Source organism: Thermobia domestica, chromosome 1 (assembly GCF_964235325.1).
Source record: "Thermobia domestica chromosome 1, izTheDome1.hap1.1, whole genome shotgun sequence".
Taxonomy (NCBI): Eukaryota; Metazoa; Arthropoda; class Insecta; order Zygentoma; family Lepismatidae; genus Thermobia; species Thermobia domestica.
In genome coordinates, this window is record NC_137454.1 from 280,197,775 (window position 1) to 280,221,668 (window position 23,894).

At 38.8% G+C, this 23,894-nt stretch overlaps 1 protein-coding gene across 6 annotated transcripts in view; it reads left to right on the top strand.

Moving 5' to 3' along the window:
- LOC145661112 (extracellular matrix organizing protein FRAS1-like) overlaps positions 1 to 23,894 on the top strand; it is a 3,375,101-nt gene that overhangs the window by 2,601,209 nt on the left and 749,998 nt on the right. For all 6 annotated transcript variants that reach the window (XM_081726561.1, XM_081726566.1, XM_081726573.1 and 3 more), the window contains one exon: positions 6,222 to 6,347. In XM_081726561.1, coding sequence (XP_081582687.1) covers positions 6,222 to 6,347 — 126 coding nt within the window. The remainder of the gene's footprint in view (positions 1 to 6,221; positions 6,348 to 23,894) is intronic.

The window sequence follows — 23,894 nt, forward strand, 5'->3', positions numbered from 1 at the left end:
ATAATATTTTTGGCATTGAATTTAAAGTTGTAACACTTTTGCAGTAATTCTAAATTTGTGTTGCTATAGCATTGAGTAATATTTTGTAATATTTTGTTGTAATATTTTGCATTCCGTATTTTGATTCTTTCAGGCTGTAATTTGCATATAGCTTTTTTGCATTTGTGATGTATTTTCACACTTAGTAATTTTATTTAATCTAATTTGTATGAGTATTTTGTATCTGGATTGCATTTTTGTGTGTTACATCTGTTAATTCTAATTTGCATTAGTTTAAAAGTGTAACTTCCTGTGATTTTTTAAAGTTAAATTTGTTAATAACAGTATGCTTGTAATCTAAATTTGGAGTTATATCTTTTAAAATCATTTTATGTAATGCATTTAGTCTGATAATACAATTTTAGTTTTTAACTTCGCCCTCTCCCCGTTGTAAAAATATATGTGAGTCACTGAATCGTTCAAATGAATCGATTCATTTTAGTGAGCGAACTATTGAGCGGCGATCTCAAAGGTGAATCGGTTTGGCCATCACTAGTCGTCACTGCGTTGATCACGATTCAACCATCCTTGTGACTGGTTACAATTATTATGGCAGGTTCGTTTCGCACCTGAAGCAGTGTTGCCACAGTCCTGGAGTGGGCTGAAGAATAGTACCGAATTGAAACAAAAAGTGCTGAATTCATTATTTTATACCACTGTAATACATGTTTTTTTAACACGAAACTGAAAGAGGTAAAGTTCTTGAACACTCCCCCTCTCCCAAGAGTCCAAATCAAGAAAGTGACCCTTTTAAAAGTTACTTTTTAAAAACATCGAAATATGAGGGTCCGGAACAACCATGGAAGTACATAAAACTTTTCTCACACGTAGGAAGTATAACAGAGGCCGCAAATTAAAAGGAGAAACAGTTATCATCTTCGCTATGTACTGTAAGGAAACCAAGCGCGCCTTTATTTCAAAGTGACCAATAAACCAGAACGGTATTATGGAAAAAATATATAAAACGAGGAACAAATCAATCAACTCGAGTTTGAGTGTAAAAAGTACGTGATAATAAAATATTAAAATATAAATTATTGCACTTTAGTCAGGCTTATTTCAAGACCGAAGAAGGTTAATAAATTGACATTTGTAAAAAATGTAAAACCAGTCCAGGATTCTAGAATCTTCCCTGAAAGACATCACAACACATTATTAATAATTTTAGGTCACAATGGATGAGCCCATTTAGCTTAACTTGTTTTCCGGTATAGTTCGAAGCGTTATGCAGTGCAACGTTACAGAATGAATGTTCAACAGCACTTTTTAAGAGTCCAACACACAGCATGAGTAACGTGAGATGTAGGGAAGGTCTTACTGACACTTTCGAAAGTGTGACAAGTATTTGTTAAATGGTGCTGAATTTGGTAGAATTGTACCAACTTTTTCACATAAGGGGCTGAAAATGCCAGCGTCGTACCAACGGGCCGATGAATGACAAAAAGGGCTAAACTTGGTACAATTGTACCAAGTGTGGCAACAGTGTCATCTACTTGACATCTGGCTTCAACTTCTCAGTACGAAAAGAATCAACAGCCAATAAGAGAAGAGTTTCCATCGGCAACGTCAGAGCACGCTATTGGCCAATAACAACAACTAATAGAAACACAGTAATTCCTCAAGACTATAATATAAATTGTACGACCAGCACCCTCCAACCCATAGCTCTCAAGATGTTGCCGCTGTATGGTAACAAAAGCTCAGCATCATATTCACATTGGCAGCAATCCCGAGAATATTGGATTACTGTCTTTTTTCTGGCTCAATTAATTTACGCTATTATTGAACAAAATTTTGAAATAATACCTTTCAGTTATTTTTCTCCCTTCTGAGTCCTTTAATAAAATATATAAAGAAAGAAGCATATTTGACGAAATGCCATTTGCAGGATACGCGATATCAGATATGTTCTTCCAGAAATCTCAAAATTTTCTGTTTCGTAATATAATTATCTTGTGATTTTAATTGTTCTTAATAGTGATAAGAAGTGTGTAGTTAAGGTGGATCACTAGTTGTTCCCGGTGCTATACTAAACGCTGCTTGAATAGTGCAGCATTGCCAGATAGTGTCGAATGTTTACTGATACCAAATAATAAAATTAGTAATCATGGAATTCTGTGCTTAGATGCTTACTGGAGAACTTAGTTTTCTTCCCTTACAGCGATTACGCTTCTCGAACTGCTACACTAGAGTGCAGGAATTTTCTTATTGTGACTACTACAGTAAACGTACCAATTTGGCAACAACGCATTATGGCATTCTGCGCAAGTTTCGTCTCAAAATCTATTAACTTAAATGTAAATTAATATTTAAATGAAATATAAAACATAACACAAGAACGGTCACACAATATATCTATTTCGTGATAAGAGTGTTACCTTAAAATACTTTACACATACATTAAACATTTCATAAAACGGAGCACTTCAAGGAAAGTCTACCAGCAAGTGCCATCTTGTGTGCTCATTGTAAAGCGAATGAAATATTTTCTTTTATTTGTTACATTTTTCGAAATCAGGAGGCAAAACCAAATGAATCAGTGTCTTGTGCTGTAGCTGAAAGAATACTTTATCTTATATAGGGTGTCCAATATACAATGCAACCCGGAGTTTGAGATGGTAGAACTTTTGAACCTGAAGTGATACAGGAATAATGGTTATACCAAAATGAAGCCTTGTTCGTGCATATATTTTTAAACTAGAAAGCAATGATTGAAGTGCGCTAGGAACCACACAGTGTTGCCAGATGTAACCAAAGGTGTAAGTCATTTTTTTCTTTTTTTTCTTTTTTCTTTTTTTTTTTTCAAAAAGTAAATAGACTTTTAACTCATACGTATGAATGTTCTGTCGTCAATTTTCAGTTTGTTTAGTTTTAGTAACTAGGAAACTATGGAGCAGAAAAGAACAATTTTTCATTTCCACCGATAACTAATCGGATGAGGCCTCTGTAAGGGGGAACTAGAGAAATCGTAGTTTTCATAAATTATCACTCTGAATTGGCAACTTTGCTGATGTTTCAGTGTATCAAAAGGTGTGTTAAGGATCTGTCTACATTATAAAATTTCTGAAAACAATGAAAAACAAACTTTAAAATTATCATGATAAAACGTTTACTTACATGCACCCGACAACACTGCTACTATCACAAATAAGTTAACAACTCTACAGCGGATGCTGGGAGTGTTCCCTGTTTTTATTCAAACTCTGGTTCACACGTTTCACTAGGTTGGTAGCAACTTTACGAAGGTTAGAAGTGTTAATGTTACCAATGGTACTGCGAGTATTCGTTTCCAGGTCTTGAATAGTTCGAGAATTGTTCTTGTATACCTCTTGCTTTAAATAGCCCCATGGAAATTAATAGTAGTGTTGCCGGGTGTATGTAAATAAAAATTTTATCATGATAATTTCAAAGTTTGTTTTCCATTGTTTTCAGGAATTGCATAATGTAGACAGATCCTTAACACACCTCTTGATGCACTGAAACATCAGCAAAGTTGCCAATTCAGAGTGTTGGTTTACGAAAACTACTATTTCCCTAGTTCCCCCTTACAAAGGCCTCAACCGAATAGTTATCGCTGGAAATGAAAAATTCTTTTTTACTGCTCCATAGTTTCCTAGCTACTAAAACTAAACAAACTGAAAATTAAGGACAGAACATTCATACGTATGAGTTATGAGTCAATTTATGTTTTGCAAAAAAATAGATTTACACCTTGCGTTACATCTGGCAACACCGTGTGGTTCCTAGTGTACTTCAATCATTGCTTGCTAGTTTAAAAATATATGCATGAACAAGACTTCATTTTGGTATAACCATTATTTGTGTATCACTTCAGGTTCAAAAGTTCCACTATTCCAAACTCTGGGTTGCATTGTATATTAGACACCCTGTAGTACAATATTTATAATATGTAACGTTACGTTGCGCAGTAGTTAAGGAAATGAGCTAAAATAGGTACTGACTTCCGGGTGGTGATCCACCTTATTAAACAAACATAATTTTTAATGTACAGCATTTGGACCTCCGTATTTTTGTACCGATATTTTTTTATGCTCACACGTAAAGTTTATAATTAAATTATGGGAGGGGTTAATTCAGATTCACTCAAGAATATATTTCGTCAAAATGTAGCAACTTTAATTGTACAACCCAGAATTCTTTGTTCAAATGTGTCCGACCGCATTTAAACATTCAGTCCAAGTGTTAACATGTTAACATTTCATATTCTCTAATTAATAGGGTTAATAACTCTTAAAATACAAGGATAAATCAAAAAGTAAGGTGAAATTGCCTGTCAAACCCATAGTATTGTGTGTAGCTAATTAATTCTTTTCCATGTTACAGGTAATCTGGTAATAGTAGTGTGACGGCTTGTACAACATTCTATGTCTACCCGTCTGGTGCTGAGAGCAACTCGAAGATGGCGCAAGGACTGGAACATTACACCAAGGAGGAAGTGCGCGGTGTCATTCGTTTTTTCTGGGCCAAGGGAACAAAACCATGTGATATTCATCGAGAATTGGTGCAGGTCTACGGAGATAGTGTTATGTTGCTGAAACAAGTGTACGTGTGGTGTAACGCATTTGCAAGTGGTAGGAATACTGTCACAGATGATGGCAGAAGTGGCAGACCATCAACGTCCATCACCGACACGAATGTGGCTGTCGTCGATGCCATGATTCGTGAAGACAGAAGAGTGCGGTTGCAGGACATTGCCAATGAATTGAATATCTATTATGGTTCCGTAAGCGGTATCGCCCATGATCAACTGGGCTTCACAAAAGTGTGTGCGCGCTGGGTACCAAAGCTTCTGAGTAACGAACACAAAAACCAGCGAATGGGCATTTCCCTGAGCCACCTCACACGTTATGCCGACGAAGGAAATTCATTCCTTCATCGCATCATAAAGGGCGATGAAACTCCGATACCTCTATGGACACCTGAATCCAAACGTCAGAGCATGACATGGAAACATACATCGTCACCACAGATCAAGAAATGCAAGACAACAGCATCTGAACAGAAAACAACTGCTACTGTCTTTTGGGACCGTCTCGGTGTTATTCATGTTGAGTTTCTGGAAAAGGGTACGACCATTAATGCAGACACCTACTGCCAAACCCTGGACAGGCTGAAAGCAGCCATACGGCAGAAGCGGCGGGGGGCACTCCGAGAGGGCGTGTTGTTACTGCATGATAACGCAGTCCACATACAGCCGAACGGACCCGTACACACCTCCGCGGGTTCAAGTTTGAAATTCTCGATCACCCGCCGTATAGCCCTGATTTAACCCCATCGGATTACCATTTGATCGGCCCCCTGAAGCAACATCTCCGTGGGCAGCGTTTCCAGACACTGACAGAGGCACAACAGGCTACACGTACCTGGTTAGGAAATCTGGAACCATATTTCTTTGAACAGGGCATGGATGATTTGGTGCCACGTTGGAATAAATGTTTAGACAATAATAAATGTTCCTTCTTCGAATAATAGTGTGATACCATAATTCAAACATAGTAAAGCTTCATCGACGTATCTCTGTACGCTTTTCTGTAAATCAACAATTCACCTTACTTTTTGATTCACCCTTGTATATATTTTATGAACGTATAGTCTGATAATGGTACATACTGCATACTATCTGTAAGACACTAATTTGAATTTGTGCAAGAAAATACATGTACATGACAAGTTCAAATTAATTTTACTTCACTGAAGTTCCTATAAAATGCATATATTTCTGTTGTTTTAACAGAAATTACCATTGTTATTAAGATGTGAATACAAACGTTATATTTTACATGCAACGCTACTGCTGTTATTGTTTTAAAATAGAAATTCAGACCCTTTTAGAAATATAAAGTCTGCTATTCAATCTGTTGTTTTCATTTCATATGAAATTTAATGTATGTGAGTTTTGAAATACGTATTGAATAGGAAACATATGTTTTTCATATCTGTACGTATTTTAATTTAAGTAACATAATTTATAGGTAATTATTGTCATTTATGTAACAATCTAATTGTGCGAAAATAAATCCTTAAGCTTTGGCGACTGCTTTAAGATGTAACTACTCTTCTGCAGCTTTTCCATTTTTGTTAAGAAGCTTATTGGATAAAATATTTTTGAATACTAAATCATATTCCGCTTCTCAACTTCTTAGTTATTATCTCTTTTTCAGGTGGAAAGGAAAGGAAACATCAAACACACTTGTTCAATTTCTTGCAGAATAAAACCATTATCACATTCATTTATGCCAAACATGCATCATGCAGTAGGTGAAGATTTTACCAAGCTTAATGTGCAAGTAAGTATTCTGTGTTGGATATATCTGTTCGAAAACAAAAGTAATGCTTAATATAGTAGTAGTAAACAACTCTGTTTTGAAGTTAGCAAGTAATGACGCCTGGAAGAATAACGTAACGCTGATTGAGAATCTTGCACATTCGATAGCGACTCTTGTTTTTTGTATTCAGAATTAGACCTACATAAATATAAAATATATCGGAAGAAGGAGTGTATCTTCACTACACACACACACACACACACACACACACACACACACACACACACATATATATATATATATATATATATATATATATATATATATATATATATATATATATATATATATATATATATGAACTATATTGAGAAAGTGTAGACGTGTGGGTTCATATCAGTATAAAAGCAGTCTCACATACGCAATCCAAAACTTCATATTTCAGCAACGTGCAATGAGTGCGCATGGGATTCCCTAGGGGACATAATTCCCAGACATGCTCAACAGAATTTCAGATATGCTCTGACTTCAAGATGTGTCGAAAGTAGTCAAAAGATTAGCCTTAACTGCAGCGAACACGGAATGCTTCAGCAGGATGTCGGAAATGTTGACGAAAGGTCCTGCCTTTCTAGAACTACCTCTACTTCTAAGTCTGTATATTGAATCTCACATTTTTAAAAGAATGAAAAAACGAATACTATTTATTTGTTTCTTCAAAATCTTCATATGGTCTTGCTTTTATTATCAGCGCTCTACTTTAAACGACTCAATATATGAAATACCATAACTCTACTCAACGAAATTTTTCTAGAAAAAGTTACACATGATCACATAGATCGAAATTGACACCACAGTAACATGGCATACGTTGTTACATTTGAGATCACACTGATAATCATGCGCGAATTCATATGGCAATGATATATTTAGTATTTTATACTTAAGGTAGTACACAAAATTTATTCTCTCCTTGGAAATACCTTGAGGACTGCACTGGCACCACCGTCTCAAAAATATACTGAATACGATCATAAATTATATGAAGCATTTTTTTCTCTATTCTTTCGTGTAAAAATCGTTCATTGCAAGCAAGTTTGGAATTGATTTGAGTCCTCTTTCCAATAAGATTAGGAAACCACTGTTGGATAATTGACGGTTATATTGCATATCAAATGCACTGAATAATTATCTTTAATTAAAATGAAAATACGAATTATTCAAAGTATGAAGTTTATAAGAAGCAGATGTGAAACATTGCATTTCTTGTCAGTTAATAAGAGTGAAGCATTTTGGGTTGTAGCTCTTGGAACAAGATTTCTTATGATTTATCTTGCCACCATAACTGAAGAAGATAAACAGTTTGAAGACCTGTTCGGTATCTTTCAGAGACACATACATAGTAGTTATGTTAGGTAATTCTATCCTTGAGAAAAATGTGGATTGCAACCATGATAAATATAGACTAGAGAAATCGATGTCGTATTATTTGGATTTACCGCTACAGGGGTTTGACATCAAAGACTTACCGTTTGCAACCCTGAAAAATATAGTTTAAATGAATTGATATCGTGATATTTAATGTGTTTGAACATGTTTCACAATTATGAGAAACTTTCTTGGTGGATGATGAAAGTAGGTGCGGGTTTTCCTGTTAAGGGTGAATGACATTATGATAAGGCTGATGACATGTCTAAGATATTGTTGCTGGCGCCCTTACTGTTTGACCTGTTGCGACTTTCCTTTATACTTTTCCGCCTGCTTTGCATATCCGCCGCCCGCACGCCAGCAGCGCAACACTGGACGGTAATGGTATTTTCCTGTCCTTTACGTAAGAAGAGAAATAAAAGTTCACTTACCTTTGATGACACGCCCACTACTCCAATGCTGACTATTTTATGGTTGTTTGCTGTTGCCGCTGTATATAGTTTATGACCATTTTGCAGTTTTGCCTATAATGAAAATAATTACACTGATACTTTTTCCCTAATTAATTAAAATTTCGTGATCCCTTACGGATTTTAGTGATTTTTGCAGTATTGCAGCGAAAAACTAACTAGATTTTCGATAATTTAAATGTAATGTAAATATTGTTTCCGTTATGACTTATTTTAAGTACACTTTATGTATTGTAATTAGACTGCGTGTACATACGTATATTATAATATTTCACGCAATGAGACCAAACGCGAATTATAAATTATACTTGTACTTTTTAATAATTAATTATGAATTTACTTTACACTTCTTTTATTTATAAAATTGGAAACGCGCATTATTGTTATTGAATTTCAAAATTAATTAACTTAAGGAATTTTTTAACGCATGATACTTACCACATGTATACTTACGTAAGGAGAATTAGGCTCTAGCGTTTGTGTCCTTTCTGATTGGTAGAAACGTCATCGCGAGGGTTAAGTTTTGCATTGATACACGATTTTCCAATATGGCCGCATCGCGTGATCGTTAAACAGAGCTTCCTCCATAGTAGGAGTTTGAAACTTGAATACGCGCATTTAGACTTTTTTTTTTACTGTTCACCCGTCAAAGGGGTACACCCTTTCTTGGGAAAGAGAGGAGGGGAAAATTTACGGGAGAAGGGAAAGCTATGTATGATCTATGGGTAGTTTGGGATCAAAGGGGTATTATTTATTCATCTTTATTAAGCATCAATCGTGTCTAGTAAGTTCTACATACATTTCTCTGCATTTCAGGATTTTTTAAAATCGCTTTATTAAGCATCAATTGGTTTGCATCAATTCCATAGTGTAGATAGATCTGCATTCCAGGATCATCGCTTGCTGAAAGAAATATTGACATATACATATATACATATAAAAAGAAGCTAAAGTGACGAAGATGATACAGATGAAATAAAAGAAACGATAACAAAAATAAATTATAGTATTTAAGTGTAGACAATGGGCATGTATCGCGTTTATATGAAATGAAGTGCAGTAGACGAGGCAACACTTAGGAGCTGTTACAGGAACAAATGAGGGTTATCTTCTGTCTCGGGGCAACTCGAGACCAATGAGTGACAAGTGGAGGCCCTGGTTAGTAAAGAAGGATGTCACAAGTGCAAAGATGGATAAACGAGTGAGAATAATGATGTGGATGATATATGTCATATTGTAGTTTGTGAGGGTCATTGGCTGGGAGAGTGTGAAAGTACAAGGTCATAAGATGTTGAAGAGGAGTATATATATATTTCGGAGGAACGTCATGAGCAATGTCAAGATGGATAGTATCAAGAAATATAGGATTATCGGAGCTCATTCGCTTGGTGATGTAGTTAGTGCGTAGAGACTCTATATGGTGTAGAATAGGAGGAAAGGTGACACGGTGGTAGAGGGGAGCCGTAGAGGAAGACAGGCAAATACGAAATGCAAGGCGGATAGCGTGCCTTTCGATAATCTGGAGGCGTTGATAGGAGGAGGCTGGTGCTGGCAACGCAGTGTATCCATGAATTAGAAGAGGGCGTAAGAATACTTTGTATGTGGTGTGTTACTTTGTCTCTTCCGTAACCGGAAATAGATATTTATCTTCCCCGTGCACAAAGTGAATCTTAACATCTTTTTTTTATCATTTTTTGTCAATTCACGTTCTCTTTGTCTAAGGTTGTTCATCTTCTTCGATGTTACGTGTAATTCTTTGCCTTGGTTATCTCCATCCGTTAGGTCCTCTTGTATGGATTTTTCCTTTGTCGTTATTGCAGCTCTTCTTTTCCAACCTAAGAATTCCTCTAGCCTTTGTTTGTCTCTTCTTACTTTGCTTGGGGATTTATTTTTCTTGTTCTTATGCGGTCTATACTGCTTATCCATAGTTAATTTTACTAATTATGCGTTCTCGGGCGACTCTGTATGAGACACATTCTTCTGAATTTGGAGTTTGACATATTTTGTGCCTTAATTTACACGGAACGCAAATCTTTTTGTCTTTCTCCTCACAGTCCTCGCTCTTATGACGCAGCGTGCCGCAATACCCACATCTTTGTTTGTCTTTACTCTCGCAATACTTCATGACGTGTCCAAATTCTTGGCAGTTATAACACTGAGGGACTAGAATGAAATCCTTGATTTTGTGGGATTCGTAGTCTATATAGATCCTGTCCTTGTTTATTAGCATTTTCCTAGTGATAGACGTAACCTCTATAACTAAGTGGCACTTCTTCTGGACTCTTTTCCTGCTCTGAACCGTGCCTTAATGTTTTTGGCTTCTAATAATTCATCCTCATCAAAATTTTGCTCGATGATTGCTGCAACCAGTTTCGTCTTTTATATCTGCTGGGACTCCATAAACAATCATCAGAGGATTCCTTTTCCTGCTCTCTTCAACTCTGAAGTCTCTCTTTATTTGCTCTTTGGTTGCAATTTTTTGTAGGTCCTCTTTGGTAGCAGTCTCCAATACAACTAGATCTTTCGTTGTTCGCATGCCAGTTATCTTCAATTTCTTTTTCCTGGGGTCTATCGTTTCTGTTAGGCGTTCAACCGTTTCATTCACCGTTCCTCCCTCATTTGGTCTGAAGAACAGTGCTGATTTCGTCTTCGCAGTCACTTCAAGAATCTTCTTTTCTTTTTCCGTCACTTTTTTACCTCTTACGACATCTGACCATGTTGTGTTATCGTCCGTATCCATTCTTTCGTTCATATCATCAATATTCCTTGTTAAGTTTTGGATCTCTTTTTTAACTGTGTCTCCATCTACTCCCCGTTTTTCGCTTAGTTCCGCAATTCTTTCTCTATATACGCTTTTCTGTTTCTCATTCTCGATTGTTTCTCTGCCAAATAATTGCTGTGTTTGGTGAAGTTCTTCCTTCAACTGATTATGTTTCTTCTCTAGTAGGTTAAATTCATCTTCTAATTTATTTAGTTTCCTTGTCTTATCTTGTAATTGTTTCCATAATTCATTTCTACGTTCGGTTATTACCGTGATTTCTGTCTCCCAACTTTTGTATTGCCTTTCTCTGTCTTTCTTGATTTCGAGTTTTTCCTCTTTTAGGTCTTCTATTTCTTTTTCTAGTTTGTTATTCTTGGATTTTAGTTCATCAATTAGTTTTTTGTCTTCTCCTCTGTTACCTTTCTGCCCTGTCATCATCTCCATTTCGGTTATTAGCTTTTCCTTCTGTAAGCTATCATATTTTTCTTGTAGTTTGGAGTTCATCTTCTCCATCTGCTCCAGTCTTCCTAGTAGTTGTGAGCGATCCTTTACCCAGACTATTGCTATTTTCTTCAATATTTCCAAATGCGTCTTGCCTATCTTTTTCCAATCCAATAGATTTTCAATATAGGCCATTTCTTGGTCTAATTGGCCCATGGTATGAAACCCAGGTTCTTCCATTGTGTTCCTCTTTGTTTGGAGCTCCGGAGTAGTTGATTCTTCCCGTGTCCTTTTTTGTGTCCGTTTTCGTCTGTTTTGTCGATTCTTACAGTGGGATTGATTGGAGATTGGTCCCTTGAGGGTGTTCCCGGAGGGGGTCTATACATCGCCATACTCGGATTGTGATTATACGCACACACCGATGTGTACTAAACACTGATTATTCTTAGTAATAGTCACAAACGTGTTTGAGTTTATGTTCTATACACCACACGAAAGTTACCATGGGCAATAGTTTTTTATTTCTTGAGCGATTTAACTAAGAACTTGGTAGGAACACTTTAGACACCCTTCCCGAACGGGGGAACTTGAGAGGGGACTTGAGAGAGTAAAAAAAACTACAGGGGGAGAGGGGAGGTCCTGGGAAGAAGTAAGGAGGGTTGAGGACCCTCGGTCCCGGGTTCTTTCTCTCTGGGTGCCACAGTGCCCCAAAGTTGGCTTAAAAGCCCATGCTATACGTCATCTTTTTTATATGAGTAATTCTAGTCCGAGAAATGCAGAAAATATTCAAAGTCCTTACTCACCGTTTAGAATGTTCATCCGCAGCTGTATATTGACGAGTTCATTCACTGCACTGTCGATGAGTAGAACAGGAAATGCTGATCTTTTAGTTTTTACTTTTTTAAAATACTTCTCACTATAAACACATCTATATGCTTTACGTTGATTATAATGTTATTAACTGTGAGATTTTTTGGCCAGTTTTTCACTTATATTTTAGGAACCAGTGGTCCAATTTTGATATGGTTTTCACTATCGTCCTCTCCGAACATTCACGAATCCAACTATATATAGCACTTGTCACTACACACACTTTTCACCACCTCTTTTTGCTCCTTTTACGGAGCAACAAAAGAACACACGTACTCGCTGGAGATGCTCAATTCCAACCTGTAGCCTGTACCAGATGCTCAATATCTGCTATGTACAGAAGGAATAACAGAGGTGATAGAACGGAGGGGATACGGACAAAATCTCCCGGCCGAAATATCGCCACCCAAAATCTCGCCGGCCAAAACCTCGCGTGGCCAAAACCTCGCCGCCCAAAATCTCGCGTGGCCAAAACCTCGCCACCCAAAACATCGCGTGGCCAAAACCTCGCCGCGAATGAAACTTTTCTTTAACATTTACCCAATGAGTTTCTTCATATGCAATTCCACATTATAAATAGTAATAATAATAATAATAATAAGAAGAAGATGAAGAAGAAGAAGAAGGAGGAGGAGGAGAAGATACAAAACATCGTGTGCGTGGGCTTTCTCGGGTTATTCCCGTTTCCTCCCACTTTCTTTATTCGATCATATCCTTCATCCTGGTCATCTACGTCTCCTTTAACCTACAGGACAAATCAAGGACGTCGTAAAAACTGATATATTATTTCATACTTTCATAAATATTATTAGATTTTTGTTAAAATTTTAAGTTTTTGGATGTTCCAAAGTTCACGAAACTAACCCCGTTAGTTGTCATTACCTTCCTTATGCAGACTTTCTTTCCCTATAACCAGTTTAAAAACATCCTGTCGCCCTACCTTCACATTGAAATTCTCTAATACAGAAATAGAATTTTCATATGGTATCGCGGCACTTTGTCAAATACCCGTGATACTTCTTCTGAAACAGCGTCTTTTATACCGTCATCCTTATCATCTGTTGGAACATTTACATTTTGATCAGGCGAGATTTTGGGTATGGCGATATTGTGGGGCGCGAAGTTTTGGAAGACGAGGTTTTGGCAAGGTGAGGTTTTGGCCCGGCAAGATTTTGGCCCGCGAGGTTTGGGGTGGCTAGGTTTTGGCCAGGCGAGGGTTTAGCCTCGCGACGTTTTGGGGGGCGAGGTTTTGTCCCGCGAGGTTGTCGTCGCGAGGTTTTGTACACCAACCAGAACGGAGCTCTGAGGTACACCAGAGTGTAGAAAGATTGGATATGATAGTGCGCTATTGATAGTAATGTAGGCAAGCCTAGAGGTAAGAAATGAGAGGATGAGCCGTATGTAGCACATTGGAAGGCGGAAACGGTGAAGTTTATACAGAAGCCCCATATGCCATACCTTATCGAAGGCTTTTCCCAAGTCAACGAGTAAGAGACATGAGGACCGAGATGAATTTTAATGATTGCTGATAGTAGTGGAAAGCCGGAGAAGTCGATCTAAGAGGCTGATGGCAGGTCGGAAGCCGGCTCGGTGAACTGGCAAGAGGTTATATGTAGTGAGGTGGGTATGAAGGCGGTTAACAAGAATTTTTTCGAAGATCTTACTAAGTAAGTTGAATCGGACGATACGACGAGAGAGCCTGAGGGGGTTTATTGGGCTTAGAAAACAAGAGTATTTTAGAGACTTTAGATTGAGGAGGGTAAAAGCCAGTACGAAGAATGAAATTATAAACGGAAGCAAGGAAAGTATGGAAGGAAGGAGGTGTAGCATTGATGAGGCGATATGAGACTTTGTCGAAATCAGGTGCAGTATTTCGTTTAGATTGGAGTACAGTGCCAATGTCGGAAATGATTGCCTGACTGAGAGGTTGTGCAGGATCAATGGTATGATTGCAATGAGGGCGTAGTTGCGGTCGGGTAGGATCTATTAGGCGTTCAATATGTCGGCAAAGCTGAGTGGCAAAATGATAAGGAGGAGGCGTAAATATATCCTCAAAATACTGAGCGAAAGCGTATGCCTTCTCGACATCTGTTTGAAGAGCATGAACATGTTCGACAATGTTGTAAGTAGTGCGAGCCTTAGTGCCAATAAGTTGATGGAATTTTTGCCAATAAACTTAAGGTTTAGATGTTTCTGCAAATCTATTGCACGTATTGGCCCAGCGTCGACGTTTATAGGCTGCTAGATAGTTTCGTACTATTCTGTTCCACCAACGATGCTAACGCAGAGCTCCAGGATTTTGAGTGTGTAAATAATCTGTCGAGATGCAATAATATTGGAATGATATTGAGGTGGTAATGGAGGTTTATGAGGATATATTCTTTTTAGGGGGATGTTGGCTTCTGCTGCGTGTGTAATGATATTTGAAAGAGTATCGACGACGTGGAGAAAGTCATCGTCCATGTTGGGAGGAGAAACTCCGCTTAGGGCGTGCTCGATGTCGGATTGGTACGATTGCCAATTAGCTCTCTCATAATCATAATAGTGAATGGGCTCTCGAGAAATTTTTGGTTGTGCCACACATGAAACATCGAGAAGAATCGGTGCATGGTCGCTACCAAAAGGAGGCAGAATTCGTATGTTGGATATAGTAAGACTAGAGGATGCTATGACGATATCTGGTGATGTCTGAATAATAGGGCGTGTTGCAGAAGGAAGATCTAAGATTTCTGCTCCAGTGGATTGATTAATAAAATCTATGAAGCGTTTTTTTTTCTCCCAGCGATCGACTATGGAGATAGATATCAGCCATGATCAGGTAGTGACAAAAGTTGTTGTCTATATATTGAAAAAGTTGTGTGGTATTCCTTGTCCTGGTCGTACATAAATAGTGCAGAATGTGATAGTTCTATTGCGGAAGTACATTGTAACAACATTATGTTCAGGAAGTTGCATGTGAGGAGGAAGCACATGTGTGCGGATTGGCACATGGTTATAAGTGCCAATGGCAGTGCTGCCATGTGCTCGAGCTATATGTCGTGGACAGTCAAACCGAGTGAACTGATATCCGGAGAGTTTGACTTGATGAAGTGGGGTAAGAAAAGTTTCATTTAGAGCAAAAGCATGAACTTTTTCCTCACGGAGAAGCTGTTCAAGCATAAGCTTGTGGGTGTTGAGTGAGCGGATGTTTAAGAAGAAAAAGGTATATGCCATAATGTAATAGATCGACGCCATATTAGACAGAGGTTTCAAGTGATGAGATATGGAAGTGGACTGTGTTTCCGGAATATGTGGCGTGGAGCTGAAGATTGAAAAGCAGTTTTGCAGCAGCTGTAACTTGTGATAAAATGTGAGTGCGCAAGAAGGGATGAATATTTTAAAGAACAACTGTTGTGAAGCGCAGATCTTCCCCCGCGAGAGGTGTACGCAAAGAATTGTTCGGAAGAGTTGAGGAATCTATTGTACGAATGGGAACTGTAAGTTCTGGTTTTTCAGGTTGTGGTGCTGGTCTGGCGCGGCACTTATAGCTATAGGTAGGAAATCACCAGAACAGGTAAGGCAGTCTGGAGCTTGCTTGAGATTGCTGCAAGATGATGTGGAATGTGGTCCAGAACAATAGCCACACTTTGGAGTATTTGGACACTGAGATGTAGGGTGCTCGTTGTAGGTTTGACAGCGCTCACACCTGATGGGCAGAGGAGGGGGTAAGCGAGATGGTTCTACCCTGTAGCGGTGACGATAGATGTAAACACCGTGTTGTAACAGATCGTCTATTGTGTCCTTAGAATCTGTTAGAAGACGAATCATGTACGTTGGTCCGTTACTGTTTTTAATACGGAAGCACTTATTAAAAGAGTATTCCTCGAGACGTAACTCTGCTTCTGGCGGAGCACATCGAATTACAACTGAGAGCTTTGGTGCTCGGCGTGGTGGAGGTTGTGTCTTTTCGGTACTAGTAGACAGCGACTGGAGCTTTGCATTTGTGCCGAATATCTCGTAGGAAGCTTTATTGCGCAAAGTAGTGCCAAACTGGGGATCAAAAGGTTTTATGATTACCCCGTTTTTGGTCCGGACAATTTCCTGGATATTCACCCTTGGAAGATATTTGACTATTTGAAGATATATATGTTTTTCTGTTTTGAACCGGGTGTCAAACCCAGAAAGTAGGAAGTTATACAACTGGGAACGGCGAGTGGTGGATCTAGTATCTGTACCAGAAGCAGCAGCAGTGGTGCCAGGATGTGAGTTGGATGGATCGGTATTGGAAGGATGTACTACGTCCATAGCACCAGTATCCATCAATAGTGCTTCAGTCCATGTAGATGGAAGGGGTGAGCGAGAGTGGTTACTGTCATTGTCTGAAGGATGACGTGCGCTTTGGGTGCGAGGACGTTTAGGCAAATTTGCAGGTGTAGAAGCTGCTGAGTCTCCTCGCGGAGATTTGGGACCACTCCCCTTAGCCGGTTGCGAGTATCCTCGGGGCATAGCAACCCTCACACTCTTGTGTAGAGCCGACTAAGTAAAGGTAATAGGTAAAAAGCACCCCGGTTGGATAGGTGCTTAGGTGGCCAAACAAAGCAATACAGAAAGCTAGAACCGTAGGCGTTGTCCTAGCTCAGGCCCGTCTACGTTGCGTCGATTCCATCTCGCTGTCAAAGCAGGAAACTCGAACAGATCGGAGGAGCAAGGTATTTACAAAAGACAGCTGTTTGACGTATGGTACGTCACAGCTGTTGAGAAGATCTCTGTTTTGTACATGTATTCTTTTTTATCCTTTTTATTTTATTAAAGGTTAACCCGATCAAAGGGTTACGCCCTTTCTTCAGTAGGAGGAGTCTAGGTATAGGGTTTTACTTTATTGATAGTTGGGCATTGAGAGTTTGAGGAGCATTGATTTATTTGATTCTTTTGTGGTCATCATTTTTTTCTTTCTTTCTTCAATATGCCTTTGGAGGCATCAGTTGGCATAAGGAAGGCATCAGTATACGTAGAGTCCATTTATAATTTACTATTGCATTGAGGAAGCCAAGCTATGGTTGAAAAATAAGAGATGAGGTGAAGTGCTGATAGACGCCACAACAAACACAGGGATATGGCTAGTGTAGACAAATGAATGGTTATCTTCTGCCCTGGGGCGTCACAGGGCTGATGATGACAGATGAAGCCAGCTGCTAACAACATTGATGAAACACTAGTGCAGAGATGGAAAAATGCATGGACTAAGGTGAGGTGGACGGTATATAGCAAAATCGGCCTTGTGGGGGTCATTATCGTCTAAAGCGTTATGGTAGAGAGTAAGAAGATGTTGAAGAGGTGTGGTTTGATGTTGAGGAGGGGTATCATGATTGATGTCCTGGTGAAAGGTGTCGAGGAAGAGCGAATTACCTTCGGCAATGACTTTTGTTACGTATTTTGTGCGGAGCGTTTCCAAGTGTTATAAGATGGTGGGAAAGTTGATACGGCGATAGAGATCGGCAGTTGGTGTTGGTAGTCTTATGCGATAAGCAAGGCGGAGAGCATGACGATCGGATATTGCAAGTCTAGTATATAGTGCGTCAGGGGCAGAGATCCAGCATATATGGCCACGTGTGAGAGCAGGTCGAAGGAAAACCTTGTAAGTCTTAATAACAGTGTCAGTATGTAAGCCCCAAGTGGTGCCCACTAGCCGCGGCAGAAGGTTTAATAGATTTGTGGCCTGTGACCGGATTTTCTGTAAGTGAGGTTTCCAGCTGAGTTTTGAGTCAAAGATGATTCCGAGGTATGTTACTTGTGATGATGGGCGTATAGAAGTGCCATTGACGTGAATATGAAGAAGAGCAGGATTGCGATAAATTCGTGATCGGCAGCGAGGTGGAAGAAAAATGACAGACTGTGTTTTGAGGGGGTTTATGGTTAGGCGCCACTTGTCGCATTAGGAAGTGAATGCATCAATTGCTTGTTGGAGTGTTCTATTTATGTGTTGAACAGTGTTGGCTGTGGTGAAAAAGCTGTATCATCGGCATATTGATATAATGAGACATTTTGTGATAGAGGGGGCATGTCTGCTACGTATAATATATAAAGATGGGGTGAAAGAACAGAGCCTTGAGGAACACCACAGTGAAGGAAGATCGGATGTGAAAGTGATTGGTTGATGGTAATTAAACATTTTTTTTTGAGGGAAGCAGGTTTGGGGAACATCTTTATTATTTCAAAAGCAGAAGATGAGATTAATCTGCCACTAGAGGGTTTCGCCCTCTCTCTTGGCATAGGGTGTGTTTGCATTGTGCCCTTATTTTACTTATAGTTGGGCACTGTGCTGTAGAGAAATATACTGGTGATTAATAATTAATAAATACCAAATAAACTAATACATTAGGGCAACATATATATTGATAAGTTAAGAGAAAACATAAATATAAAGAAAATTTAACATAGGAAAGATAAATATAAGTAACTAATATATAAGAAATATATAATGAGGTCAAAATAAATATAACTAATATATATTAAATATATAATGAAGTGAAATGATAAAGAACCGTGAAGGTACTAAGAATGCGAATGTAAATGAATGTACAAATACAGTATATAAAGCAATAATGGTATTGAAATAACGTCGAATTGGAAGAACGACAGTCGAGTGATGATGATGAATGCAGTGCACTTAATATCACAACACAAAACATTAAATTTGTAATATGATGAATGCAGGTTAGTCTTCTGTCTTGGGGCGACTCAAGACTAATGAGAAAATACTGGGAAGCCCTTGTTAATGGTGTGATAAATAAACAGTGTTATAATGGAAAAAGATTAGGAATGTCATGATGAATTAGTTGTCGTTGGAAAATCTGATGTGATGGTGATCATCCGGTAAATGGAAAGTAAGATGTTTAGTGGCGTATAAAAGTTTCTGAACTGCGATTCTTGCTCCAAATCTATAAATATGGTGTCTAGAAAAATATCCTTGTAGTCATGAAGACATTTATCTGTATATTTTCTACGTAAGTGTGGAATGTGTTGTACAAGCGGCAGAAAGTTTATCTTGTCGTAAAGATCTTGATTATGATAAGGTAGTCTGATACGAAATGCTAGCCGAAAGGCATGACGCTCGAGTATCTCTAATCTGTTATAAAACTTTTGAGGGGCTGAACACCAGGCGACATGACCAAAAGTGAGAATACTCCGCATAAATGCTTTATAAGTGTTCAGTAGCAATGTTGAAATTAAACCCCAGGTTTGACCTACAAGATGACGAAGAAGTTGAAGTCTATTTTTGCCTTTTGTAACAAGTTTCTGTAGTTGCGCTGACCATCTCAATTTATCATCGAAAATTACACCTAAATAAGTAACAGTTTTAGTTGGTCGGAGGAGATGATCTCCAACCCGTATCTCAAGCAAATTCGGATTACGATGGACTTTACTACGACAATTGGGCGGTAAAATAACTAAAGTTTGTGTATTTTCTTCGTTAACAGTAAGTCTCCACTTATTGCACCAGCGAAGAAAGTCCGTAATCGTAGTCTGCAAATTGACGTTAATCTGCTGAATTGTTTTACCGAGTGTAAAAAATGCAGTGTCATCCACATATTGGAAGAGATATGTATGAGGTGCCGGATATGGTAGATCGGAGGCATATAAGATATACAGAAGAGGTGATAAACTTGACTCTTGTGGCACTCCCGTATAGGGGAAAATCGGATGTGATAGAGAGCCGTTGATATTAGCATAGGCAATATGGTTTAATATAAAAGAGTAGATAACTCGAAGATAATTTAGAGGAACACCGAGTTTCAGCAATTTATAGAATAACCCATAACGCCATATACGATCAAATGCTTTCTCAAGGTCCAAAAGTATGAGGTAGGACGGTAGTGCTTTGTTATAATGATTTGTGATAATAGTGGTAAGACGGAGTAATTGATCATTGAGACTGTAATATGGACGAAATCCTGTCTGATGAGAAGGTAAAAGGTGATGATCATTGAGATATGGATGGAGACGATGCACCAGTATTTTCTCAAATAATTTTCCCAAAGTAGATGTCAGTTGTATAGGCCGATATGACTTCACGGAGTGAGGTGGTTTGTTTAGTTTTAAGTACATGCAAACTTTAGACATCTTCCAGTCGTGTGGATAATATCCAGTTCTTAAAATAAACGTATAAATCGTTGCCAGGAAGAGAAAAATCTGTAGTGAGCACTCTTTGAGGATTCGATAAGATATATGATCAAAACGAGGTGCTGTATTACGTTTCCGCTTTAAAGCACCTCTTATTTCATCTGAGGTAATTTCGTGATTTAAAGGATGTGTTGTATCTAACTCATGGGTGATTGATGTTTGGAGCAGTTGGTTGATTGCTGGTTCAGATATGCGGGGACTTAAACGATGTGTAGATAGAGGCGGCGTAAAGACTGTTTGTAAGTGAGATGCGAAAGCATCTGCTTTCGCCTGATCAGTGTGCAAAGGCTGATCGTCCTGGACAAGAGGGTATGAAGTACTGACTTTCTGCCCAGTTAACAGGTGAAGCTGTTTCCAGTATCTTGTGGGGTGTGTTTCGGCATTCAACTTGTTGCATGTTTTAGTCCACGTAAGTCTTTTATGGGCAAGTATATAATTGTGAACTATGCGTTGCCATCGACGTGCTTGGGCTAAATATTCTGGGTTTCGTGTTTTCTCATATTCACGAAAATACTGCCTGGATTTTCGTACAAGTGTAAGATATTGCGGTGGTAATATTGGCTGATATGTTTTTCCATGGTACGTAGGGATATTCTTTTCCGCACTGTCGTTAAGAGCAGTTGTAATGCTATGAACGACATTGTTCAGATCAGCTTCAGAGGTTGGTGGTTGTAACTGACCTATTGGTTGATATCAGTCCGACATTGTACGCAGTTAGCCTTATCATATAAGAAAATTGTTCTTGGTAATTGTGGAGACGATGGTGGTCGTGCATGGTTAATTACCGCTTTTACTGGTAGATGATCGCTGCCGATACAGTCAAGAACCGTGATAGAAGTTTTAGCAACTATTGAAGCTGTACTAATGTTAACGTCAGGAGGAGTCTGACTACTCGGCCTGTTGTGTTTGGGTAGTTGATATATATGGCCATGCAGACTTAGGGAAATATAATCAGAAAACTGAGTTTTCTCCCTGGTGGATCGACTGTGAATATTGATATCCGCTAGTATTAAATAATTGACGATAGTGCGAGAATAGGTACTGGAAGAAATCGAGCGAAATATGATGCCCTGGTCGGACATAGATTGTAGCTAAGGTTAGAGCCATATTTGGTAGATATATGGTTGTCACCAAATGTTCAGGCAAGAGGACAAGTGATGGAATAGAATGAGCTCTGTAGGTTAGTTTATGGTAGATTCCAATAGCAGCGCCGCCTTGTGCTCGAGCGATAGTATCTGCGTAATCATGTCTTAGCAACTGATACCTAGGAAGGCGTATAGATGTTGTGGGCTTAAGGGCTGTCTCATTCAAAGCAAATATATCCACATGTTGTTCTAAGAGTAGCTGCTCAAATAGTATTCGGTGTTGAGATAACAACCGAATATTAATAAAAAGAATAGTAAGAGCCATACTGAGGCAGGAAGCTTTGGGTTTAAACTGCGGTATCACGTGGTACAATATGGAAATGAACATAGATGAACATAGAGACCAGAATAGGTAGCATAGAGATTAACTTGAAATATAACTACGGCCGCCGCAATAACATGGTCAAGAATTAGCTGTCGTTGAAATGGAAAGATATTTTGCAATATAAGAGTAATATACCGCAGGAAATTCTCAACGGTGAGAGGAGAAGCAATAGATTGGAAAAAAGGAACAGAAGCGTCTGTTGTACGGAGCGGAACAGTCATTTCCGGGTGATCTGGTTTGGCTGCTGGCTTAGATTTGCATTTATAACTGTAAGTAGGATGTGCATTACTTGAACATGTTGAACAATGTGGTGGCTTCCCTGTATTTGAGCAATCCTTTGTTTCATGTTGTCCTGCACAGTATCCACATTTGGGGACATTTGAACACTTGGAAGTAACATGTTGATTGTAGATTTGACATTTCTCACATCTAACTGGAAGAGGTGTACTGGTACGAGATGGCTCAACACGATGTCGTTTTTTAAAGATGTAAGCACCATCTTGCAACAAAGTATCGATTGATATTTGAGACATGGTCAAAACACGAACCATATATGTTGGATCATTGTTATTTTTGATCCGAAGACATTTTGCTACCTCTATGCCCTCGGCTTTAAGCTCCTCTAAGACTTCTTCGTCAGTTATTTCTGGCAGAACGCCTCGAATGACAAGACATCATCGGTGAACGAGAGGGTGGTGGTTTTTGTTTGATCTTAGTACTGAGATTGGTAAGCTTAGCATTTTTTCCAAGTATTTCGTAGCTGGCTTTGTTACGAAGCGTGATACCGAAGCTTTCATCATCAGATTTAATAATAATGCCATTCCTGGTAAACACAATGTCTTTGACTCTGGCGCGAGGAAGGTATTTCATTACTTGATTAAATATATGACGGCTATTGCTATACTTGCTGTCGTAATCGATAAGCAAAAAGGAATGCATCTTCGGTCGTGTCAGAGATGCAACAAAGTTTGGTTGGATTCCAGAAGTAGATGTTGATGGCGGCGACATATCTGTAGTGCATTGCATTGGTTCTGCTTGTACAGGTGGTTTTTGTATGTAAGCAGGTGAACGGGATCGAGAGCGTTTGTCTACAGATTCGGCACTACTTTCTGATAATGGTCGACCGCGCCGGTTCCTGCGAGGATCCCTTCCTGTTTCTTCCGAGGGGTTACTGGTGGGAGGCACAACTATCCCCGGTAACCGATGCATGATCCAAAGGGATCAAGGCAATGGAAACAAGAAATACTCAGCAGTAGATAGTATATAGGCGTAGAGCACCCCGTTCGAATACGTGCTACAAAAGACAGAAACGTTGGTCAGAGTATGACTATAAACAATGACCTATAAAAAAATTTAGAAAAACCCTCCAGAAGATGAGGATCTTCTGTTAGACTCCTAAGTAGCGTATCTGTACCGTTCTCACAAGTACGCTTTCAATACTTGATCACTGCTTAGTACAGTAACTAACTACAAGAGGAGTTAGGTTCGAAGTGACACATATTTTTTTTTGTCCGTCGTCCCGCTAAAGGGTTTTGCCCTTTCTTCGGGTAGGTGCTTTATAGAAAAGGTAGTTTGCTGTTTAATGTGGTTGCTCTAAGAGGTGCACAAGTATATAAGATTTATTTATTTATTAAATACATATACACACAGAGAGGTGATTGAAGGGTGACAAAAACATCTAATGAAGTACAATCATGATATAAGCATGAGACAACAATATTGTAAGAAATAATACATTTATTACCATGTAGTGCTGAGGTAAGACCAATGCAAAACTGGAATGAATATAGTACAGGAGGCAGTATGGAGAGAAGGAGATGAAGATGAAATGCAGTGCTCTGAACGCCACATCACAAGGTATTTGTTAGTACTGACGAATGCAAGTTATCTTCTGTTCCTGGGGCGATTCAGGAACTGATGAAGATAGAGAAAGAACATGTTAGGTAGTTACGAAGCGTATGATGGATATAT